At 40.7% G+C, this 10,280-nt stretch overlaps 1 protein-coding gene across 2 annotated transcripts in view; it reads left to right on the forward strand.

Annotated features, from left to right (window-relative positions):
* The window catches only part of KIAA1210 (KIAA1210 ortholog), a 59,645-nt gene extending 52,568 nt beyond the window's left edge, over positions 1 to 7,077 (forward strand). For both annotated transcript variants that reach the window (XM_075054121.1, XM_075054120.1), the window contains exons 10-12: positions 247 to 398; positions 1,093 to 1,198; positions 4,925 to 7,077. In XM_075054121.1, coding sequence (XP_074910222.1) covers positions 247 to 398; positions 1,093 to 1,198; positions 4,925 to 5,097 — 431 coding nt within the window. In that variant the 3' untranslated portion in view covers positions 5,098 to 7,077. The remainder of the gene's footprint in view (positions 1 to 246; positions 399 to 1,092; positions 1,199 to 4,924) is intronic.
* Positions 7,078 to 10,280: the final 3,203 nt, after the last annotated feature.

Consider the following 10,280-nt stretch of genomic DNA (forward strand, 5'->3'; position numbering starts at 1 on the left):
ATCCGGTTCACAATGATCTCAGTGGGAGTTCTGCCATTGACTTAAACGGAAGCAGAGTCAGGTCAAAAACTCCAGAATAAATAGAAAAACAGTTACTGCCAAGGACAAAATCATCAGGGAAGGTAATTTTATCTCCCCAGTGTTCAAAGGGTATTACAGATGCTGAAGGATTTAAAACACAAAACACTAGCTTTAGGCTGACTTGACCTAAATCCCTTCTTTACTTCAAAAATGCTTCTTTTGTAGAAAAAGTCTCCTCTCTGCATTTGGAAACTGCTTCCTCTGAACCAGCTTGGGTCTCCATGGCAAAACTAAAACAAAAGGGTTTCCAGGACCACCCTCTTGCCAAAGAACATAAAGCTGAAGACAAAGCTTTGACCAAAGTGGATCAAGAGGAGGTAGAGTACCAAGTAATGTTCTATGGGTGTGAATCCTGCACCAGATTGCATGACTACCTTTGCAAACTGTTCAGTATCATCTTCTTGGGAGGCGCGTTGTGAGCACTACTCAAAGAGAGATTTTCAGGACTAGCCTCTAAAACGTATTGAGACAGACAACTGGTGCATGTGAGCAAACACGTGTGACTATACTGTCACAGTGATTAGTTTTAGAGCTGGCTTCTCCTATATGTCCCTTTGCACTACTCAAACCTGAACTTTTTCAGAGCTTGCCCGTTGCCCAGAATGTATTTCTGTAGCCCAAGAGCTGCTTGGAGTTGCACTAGCTTCCTCACTGTTAGTGACCTACAGGCCACATTCACTGTCCTGCTCTGGAGACTGCATACTGAACATTTGGCTTTTCCACTGACTCTTGCACAAGTTTCTTGTGCAGCTTGGACAAGTTCTTCAATTCCCCATCCATAAGAGGGAGGGTAACTTGCCTGCATGTGAAGTAACTCTGTATTTGCAGCAGCTGTCTTCCTTCTTGCCTTCTCCCTCCCTCCCACAGGATGTCCCCAACCATCCTTGTCTGGCTTTTGCTGGATTTCCACAGTCAGGCTTAGAGGTGTTGCCAGGGTGAGCTTTATGAGTGCCAGTGGCTAGCAGGTTTCTTAGTTGCATTCTTTCCTTCTCTCCTCTCCTCGTTTTGTAGCAAGAGGTCTGTGCTAGGGAGAACATACTGAAGAAGAATATGCCTTCCAGCTTGAGCTCTCAGGACAAGAAAATGCAAATGAAGACCAGTGTGTCTGCTGCTGCAGGTATTCTCTTTCTTTACATCTTTACATAGTGGCTACAGTTTACACCAGTAAGTGGTATGGGTGGCAGGTAATTGGGAGAGACATCTACCTTTTCGATAAACAGCAGACTTTATGTAAGACCTGTTCAGACTATAGCCTGTGTATAAGTCATTGTATCGGCTTGCTCACTCAGCAGAGAAAGCAAGTGAGGAACTTTTATCTCCACTGCCGGTTCATGGAATGGCATATAAACAGTATGGTGATTTATTACTGGCAAAGGTCAGTACTGAAGAATAGGAGTTGAAGTTGGAGAGTGTCCAGAAGAGAGCAGCAAAAAAGGTCAGGTCTTCTAGATCTCCAGTCAGCCAGGAAATACTGATTGGAGTGGAGTTGTTTAGTCTAGAGAAGACAACTTAATTTGCTGCAGAGGACAAGACTAGTCTTTATGCCCTGTATAAGCTTAAAATGCATCAGAGGAGGTTTAGCTTAGACATTAGGAAATTCTAACAAAAAGAGTGGTGAAGTGCAGAATAGCATAGGTTGCTTACAGAGCGTGTGCAGCTTCCATTGCTGGATGTGTTTAATAGATAAACATGTATGAAGAATAATTTAGGTAGAGTCAGTTCCACCCTCAGGTGAACACAAAGGCTCGGTGCCCCCTCTCCTGCCCTGTGAGCTGTGATTCTCCATGAGAAAGATGCAGGGAAAGAGTGTGACTCAGACATCGTGACTCACATACCTCTTCCAAGGCTACTGCTGGGCTGCAGCTTATCCCTCCCTGCTTACTCAGTGTGGTGCCAAACCTCAGAGGCATGATCCAGCTAGATATAGATAAGCCAGTTCTTCAGCTGTAAAAGCATATTTTGCTAGCTGAAAGCTATTGATTTCAGATACTGCCTAAGAAGATAAGAAATGCCCCACTGTGCGAGAGCAGTGGCTTTTCCGTTCCAGGTTCCTGTTGCTGACACTGTCAGCAAGAGATGCTGTCTAGAGAGAGTGCATGCACCTGGCCACTTTCCCCTTATAATCCACCAGCATCCAGAATTGTTGTATTAGAGATATTAGGGGATGTCTCGGTGCCTGCTCCCTGTAGTAGTTGTTTATAGAGCTGTTACCCATTTTTGAATCTACAGGTCCTACAAAATAAGCTTTCTCCCTTACTACAGGTAGCTGACCAGCTGAGGATGTGCACCAACATAGAGGGTCTGATGTCAGTTGCCAACCTAACTGTGTGTGTGTGATTAAAATACAATAGTTTTTAAAAAGGATTCTGTTACAGGCCAGCTTTGTCTTATGGTTTTAGGTGCAAAGTGAGAGATGAAACATAAACAGGCCAAGATTTTTGCTTAGATTATAAGGTCTTCCTTTGAAAGGTTGGCACAAACAGACTGGATTTCTGTGTGTTGAATCATCTAAACCTTGGAAGCCCAGCAGCCTTCAGTCAAAATTCAGAACTCCACAAAGTACTCTGCTACTTGTTTACTAGAACTTACACCACTTGTGGTCTTTGCAGCAGAATTACAAATTTTTCTGCATCATGTCTTCCCAAGAATTGGCCTAGTTTCCTGACATCCAATGACTGTTTCCCCCCTCCAGCAACAGTATTTATAGGCATATTCTAGTCTCCCACTCCTTGAATATCACAAAGAGCTCTGACCAGTGCTGAGGTTTAAGGAAAACACTACTCCTCTACTGCTCAGAAAACCATGCCCTATTGTTTAGGAAATGTTCAGCACCGTCAGCACATGAGTAGGAAATTGGGAATCCCAAATGTAAACTCTCCTCTGATTTGGTTCCCATTAGCACAGCCAGCAATTTGTCTAGTTGAAGATGCTGGTCGTGGAAAGGATGTAGATTTAATATCCAGAGCAGTTATTAATTTGGATCATGCTTTTTGGCTTATGTTAACTGTTAGCAGTTTTCTTCATGGATGGTTGAGGTTTTCTGTGCAATGCATACATCCTGCACACAACAGCAAGAGCCAGGATAGCTCAGAGTCAGCTAAGTTGGAATAGAATTCCAAGAAATCAGATCCTTACTTTACTGCGTGTGACTGTTTTGTTACTGCTGTGTGGCAGCCCATGTCATAAGAAAGGGAAGATTACTTAGCTTGCCTCTTCTCTCTCCCACTTCACCCTAAGCATGGTAAGGTTTGTCCCAAAGCCTATGTTTCCTCAAAAAGGCATGAGCTACTGTTTTTGGGTTTTGTTTTACCTTGTGCTGTTGGGAGCATGCAAAGGGCTTTAGACTCATTTTTGCTTATTACAAAGAAGGAAGTCTCCTAAAATGTGAAAATTAATTTCCAAAATCAAAATTTCAGTAACACTTAAATGCATACATCACCTTAGATACTTCTGAAAAATTTGCTGTATATGTAGAGCTGCAGCCTGCTTTTAATGGATAGTATACTTCCTCCAGTGTTCCTAATTATAGCTTGCCTCCTGCAAGAACTACCAATGAGCCAGGATTTTTAAAAGACCAGAGACCTCCTGAGTGGAGATAGGGAACTTCTTTGGCTTTGCTCAGGGCTGTGACTGATGGAGCTGATGAACATTTTCCATTGATTTCAGTGCAAGCAAGCTCAAGCTTTTTGTACTTAACATTGCTCAAGTCCCCATGTGGTCTCTGTTCTTGTGCTGGACCACAACAGCCTCGTCATGCCTGCCACATGCCACGCACAGAGTAATCAAGTATGAGAAAAAATTTGAATTTTCTCAGTGTGACTTACACACAGAAATGAGATACTGCCTGGGTTGAAATGGATGGAGAGAGCATGATGTTGAAAGACTTGTGAACCATGTCTTGAGAAATGAGAAAGCTGCCTCTGTTCAGAGCTGTATTCTGTGAAGCCCCATTCCAGGCTGTCTGTCTGAAGACATTAATCTTGAAAATTTTCAAACAAGATGGATGGAAGAGGCCTTTTCTAAATAGTAACTGAAAGCCATACAGGGATTGTTATCTGTATTCCTCCATCCTTTGTGAGGATGACAGGCTTGTGTCAGGCTTCATGAACAGGAACACTTAGCCCCACCAGAATCCCACCTTCTTGGCTTACAAGTCCAAGAACATAAAGCACTGGTTTAATCCCTACCTGGTATTTAGTAATATTGCTGGAGCAATATTTGTGCTGGCAGTGAAGACTGAAAAAAAATCTTTAAGACTTCTCAGTGTTGAAAAACATATACCAGTTACTTTTAACCTCACAGCAAGCCTGGGGTGATCCTTGCCCTGCAGATATTTTGTTTCCATTTTCCTGCATACTCAGGAGTCTTATTCCTAGATTCTCTTGCACTCACAGAGCAGAATAAGCCTGTGGAACACCTTGCTGTGCACTGTCATGGAAATGAAGAGTTTGAAAAGATTAAGAAATGAGTTAGCCAAGAATATGAATTATAAAAATACCTGGGGCTATAGTCTCCACACGCTTGAAGAATTTTGAATAACTTCTTCATTTATCAGGGCTTATACACTTGCTGTTGGGACTGAGGAGAAGATTCTTTTATGGGCAGATTATTCACTAACAGATTAGTATCTATTTTGCCATTGCAACAGCTAGTCCTTGCCATTGTTGTAGCTGGACCAGATAGTGCTAGCGATACCCAGTTTAATAATTCCTCTGACTTATTTTTGAATCACAAACATTCTGGGCTGTAAAACAATTGCTTTAGAGAGAAGGAAATATTGGCAGAAACTGAGTTTTTAAGTCTCTAGCCTTCTGATGAGTGATGGATATCTTGTTGTTGGCAGGTAAAGTTGGACCTATTGCTCAGGAAGCATCTGTGATTCCTGCTGTTGAAAAGGAAGCAAGACACTCCTCTAACCTGCCAATGACACCATGCAGCCCTGCTGAACCACCGTGGCTATCCTTGGCCAAGAAGAAAGCCAAAGCATGGAGTGAAATGCCCCAGATTGTACAATAGCAAATGACATAAGCATCTTTCTTTGTATTGCCAATAGCTGCGTTAACTCCATTTAATCCCTTCTTTACTGTGACAATTTTTTTGAGAAATAAGAGCCTTAAAACTTCTGATCAGACTGTTGTATGTAAATACACAATGAAGAAATGCCATCATAGGCTTAATTTCAAGTATTAGGAATCTGAGCATTTCCTACTACCAAATACTAGGAAAACTTGGTCAATTTGTTATATCCTTACACATCTGACAGTGATGTTCTAAGAAGACATGCTTCAGGCTTTTGAAACATCTCCCTTGCAAAACATGTTTTTAAAGATTCCACAGACCATACAGTATTTTGTGCAATGTGGCTTTGGCTAAGAAATTAATGTATGCTATAAAATAGATATAATGCTGGGCACTGACACATCATGACTCATGGGCATTGATGTCATCACATTTCTTTGTCCAGTGCTCTGGGACGGGCAATCTGACTTTGCTTCTGATTGTTCATGGATCTGTTTTGTGATAGCTATAAGATCTAAACAGCATTGTGAGTTGGAATAATTCTTGCTTTTGGGTGGTTTGAAGTCACAACGCTGTGGGTCTTGTGCTTTGCCCATTGATGCCCACTGGAATGGCCCAGAGCCACATACCTGTTCTCTCCCATGCACTGGAAAACCACCACACTCTAGCCTATACTCTGCTTTTGGCTACACCTTTGGAAGTCTGGGATAATTTGGGCATTCTACCAAAAATAAAAAGTCCTTTAATTATGGCAAATAGTGATTTATTTTTTGTGAGATTCCTCAGCCAATTGTCTCTCTTAAAGAGTGTGTTGGGGATGGGAACTATTTGCTACCTAGAAGGTGGCATCTTGTTTTCAGCAAATGCCACTCTACTCTCCATGTTCATGTGGATGTGTATTTAGTCAGTTGTATTTAATATTAGTGATAAAAGGGGCATCTGCTTTCCTCTTTGCCTCATCAGTCTTTAGCCAGTAACTCAACATCAGTCTAAGAATGTGCAGCTGGGAAAAGATTATTCTCTCAGGACCTGGCCTTGCAGTCGCTTAAGTTGACAGAAGTTTTGCTATTGACTTTGAAGGAAGCAGACATTTGAAAAAGAAGCTTTGTAAAATTATGTTAGTGGCTTACGTGGCAGTGGCACTTACCGGTCCTTTTCAGTTTTTGCAGCATTGCACATTTATGTAGTTTTTGTTTACAGTCAGTGCAAAATTTGAAGGCTGACTTGGCTGATGGAGTTCAGTTCCCAGTTTTTAGCTGGGAAGTTGGTAGGTATTTTTAAGGAAAATTTTATCTATTGATAGGGTTAACTGCAAAACAAAAAATTTGGTTTCAGATCAGCTCAAGCAAGACTTTAATCTTCCAGTCTTGGCCTGAATTTAATATGTAGCTCTTGCAATTTGAAAGAAGTATTAATTAGGAGCTAGACTGTGATTTTTTTTTTTCTGTATAGGTGAAAACTTACTCACCCAAGTAGGCTCACTGAAGCTATAGATGCTGTTTATTTTGTACTAACACCAGACAGAATAAGAGTTTCACGTTGGCTTGGTAATCCATGCCTATTTTACTACTTGTTTTTCTCTATTTTAGGAAGCATATCTTCTCTTACAAAGAACTGAAACATTTGTATTTCTCTGAAACTTTTGAGTGTAATGTAAATGAACACACTCAGCTTTGATTCCTGAAGTTTTATACAGCTGCCATCCCATCACAAGCTTACTGACCCTGTGTAAAATATGTGCATTTCTATACTCAGCAAGCTCTCTTCTCTTTTTATTAGTGTGGATTGTGATATTTCACCCAAAGTACTGCAAATTATACTATAATCTCTCTTTCCCAGTGTTTGCTTTTGATCTTAGTATTGTTTCTGTCTTTTATGTTTGGTATGTATATATGTTTTTGTAATCCTTGTCTTGATGAAACCCCTTTTGTATTCCATTCCCGTATTTGGTTTACAATTAAATGCTGTTGCCAGTGATGATGATATAATTCCTGGGAAAAGGAGAATGGTAGATGGCCTTCATTCATTAAGGAAAAAATAAAAAGAGGTCTTTGGTCAATATAGACTCTATATATGGATATACTGTATAGATCTTGTTTTGAGATGATTTTGTGTGGCCTAGGACTGATCACGACAGCTGGTCAGACTAATGGACTTTTCTAAATCTAGCTATTTAAAAGTTGAAAACATCACCAGAGAGCTGATGGCTCTCCTTTTGTTCTGGAGTTATTGCTTCTTTCAGTACAGGGTTGGCTTGAAAGCTAGCACTTGTGGTCGCAGGAAGCCTTGTAAATACTGGTTTGAATGTGTTTTGGTATTGCTAGTCAGCTGCTGTAAGACATTTTGGGGTTGCTTTAAAAAAGAACACGTGAGAATCATGTGGTGTTACATTTGAAATTTATTTGCCTTCTGGATTTCTGAAATCAATGTTTTCAAGTTTCTCTCTGCAACCAAGAGAAAAAAAGCACGTAGAGAAAAAATCAAAACTGAGCCTCATGTAATCACAAGACTTTAGAAGATGGGGTTTTAAGATAAACGTTGAAATATCAGTGATTTATTGATGCATTTGTAGAAGTTGGTAGCTCTGTTAGCATGGCTTTGATTTCCTGTCGTTCTAGTGTAAGCTTTTAGGTGTTCGATCAGTGCAAATAACTAATCTAATAAGCTCATTTTGGGTGATTATTTCTACACATAGTCACTGTCTTTGAAAATAAGCTGTCTTGAAGTGCAGAGTTCACGGCAGAATGTCACTGTGAGGTTTTATGGCTCAGGATCTTTAGTGGAGGGTGTACAAAGCTGTCCCTGAAATTCCCTGTACACGATACAGTGAGTGGGGTTTCAGCTGGCCTTGGTGCTGCTGTGTGACAGCAGAGGGTGCTAGTGCTATCCCCCAGGAGCGCTGAAGGGTTCTCGGTGTTACAGAAAGCAGATTTCAGTATGCATTTATATGTGCGCTATTACAGCAAGGAGACCGGAGGCTTTCATTAATGCAGAGAATTACGCATTATTCCATTAATGCAGAGAGGTCTCTCTGAAAGAGAGGTCTGTTTCTATTTGTGATTTGATGGAGGTTTTGGAGCTATAAAGTGTGAGGAAAAAAACTTTACCTTGTTGTTACAAGAAGCCCCTGAGAATTGGTGACGATGATGGGGAGAGGTGGATTACATGGTGAGTTCAGTCCTGCAGTGAGGCCATGCAGGAAAATACGTGAACATGTCCCAAAAGATCATTGCAGTTTGGCATTTTAATGCTGTTGCTTAGAACAGCAGCTGCCTGGCTGGAGGTTGATCTTCATCCCAGCCAGGTGTAGAATCTGATGGTTTTATGGAGGAGGTTAGAGAGACAAACAGCAACTTGGCAAGCACCTAGCTGTAGATTATGGAGATTCCTTTTGCTGTAACAGTGAGCTGTAAAGACTTGGGCCAAAAGAGAATCTGTTATGTTATCATCCAGCTGGTAATTAAGTGGGTTTGTGGACAAGAGGGAATGAGTCAGTTTAAATGAGGGAAAAAGACTCCAAAATTTCCAAAGCTACACAATTCTGCTCTAGCACAACTCTGACAACACTTTTATTATGAGAATCTTGTATACACATCTCCTTAAAGAGACCCAAAGAACAAGTTCTAAAATTCAGATATAACTGAGGAACCAATACTCATTTCAATTACCATACGTAGAAGGAAAGTCTTAGAGTAATGAGGAAAGACTAACCATATTGAAAACACTAAACACTAGCCCTTTTCATGTTAGAAAGTTTGGATAGAGAGGGACCCCCTAACTAAGATTACATTATGTCTTTTTCAGTGCTGTAGTCTAAAATATTAAGTGCAGTTTGTTTTGAGGTATTACAGTAGAAGTTCTCAGCTCAGAAAAGCTGTAATTCCTGAGTTTGTGCCACCTGCTCTGTTAAGTGCTTTTGAGATCAATACAGGAGAGATATTAGCCTGTGAAGACACTTTGTCCTTTAGAGCTGCTACTGGAAGGTGATAGATCTGAAGGATGCTGGTAATGAGAGATGAGATTAGCAGCCTAATAAATAAGGCAAACATCTCTCTCTGTCTTTTCCTTTAGTGTGTTAGCCTACCTGTGTTTTTGTTAGAGATTTATCCTGGTTATAAGATTTGACAAACTTGTCTCATCAACCGTCACCAAAATGTTAGTAATAATGATGTGGAACCTCTCATATTTGGGGAATCTGAGCACCTGTTTAGGATTCTGACCTTGATTTCTCGCTTGCTGTAGTTGTTGAGTTCTGTGTCTTCTATGTTGTCAGGAAGTATTGCACCCAAAGCATCAATATTTGTTACAGGCTATTGTTGTTATGGTCTGGGTTCGTTCTTGGTGCAGAGGTTGAGTGAAAACTCTGGTTTTCATTGAAAATGTTTTTTAATGTCTTTTATGGAAGTAGGCAGGTGAAATAAACTGTGAATTCTGAACTTGGAACACAAAACCATGCGTCTTCCCAGAACAAAAAGGTTGTTCAGGTATTTCCAGCTGGATGGATGAAGGGGCATGGGTGGATGAAGGTGAATGACCAGGGAAGAATGAGAGTTCAAGCTGAGAAACAAAAGGCTTAGAGTGGGAAGCTACAATTCAAATTACTTTTCCATAGTGGGTTGTGTTTAAGCCCAAGGAAAGGTATTGGAAGGGGCCTTTAAGTACTGAAGCTCTTCATGTGTCTCTTCTCTCTGCACACGGGGAAGCAGAACTTCATATGTTCTTGTAAATGAATGGAAGTACATCAAAGATGCTCACTGCCATCCACAGCTTTTTTTTTCTTTTCTTCTTTCATCTGATGTAGTCCGTACATTTCCACTTTATGTGGTCCAGGAGAGGTAACGCTTTGTTACCTGACCTCATTCTGTATTTGAACCACATTAAGCAGGTGAGTACCTTGATTGCACTGCAAATCAAAGCATGTTGTGACTTGCTGGTCAAATCCACAGCAGTGCAGCACTTTAAATGGAACTGCTGTATGATCTGTGTGTTAAAAATTCAGCTTCTCAGAAGTGAGCGAAGCCAACGTTTAGCAGCTTCACCTGACTTGAGGGGCAGATTATTGACTGTGGAAAATGTGAGATGCTATTATTATTCTTATTGTGCTAGGAGAGATTTAAAAATAAGCTATTTCAATAGCTGTTTATTTTTTAGAGGCAGTTAAAAGAAGAAAGATCTAGAGG

This window comes from Buteo buteo, chromosome 22, assembly GCF_964188355.1.
Source record: "Buteo buteo chromosome 22, bButBut1.hap1.1, whole genome shotgun sequence".
NCBI lineage: Eukaryota > Metazoa > Chordata > Aves > Accipitriformes > Accipitridae > Buteo > Buteo buteo.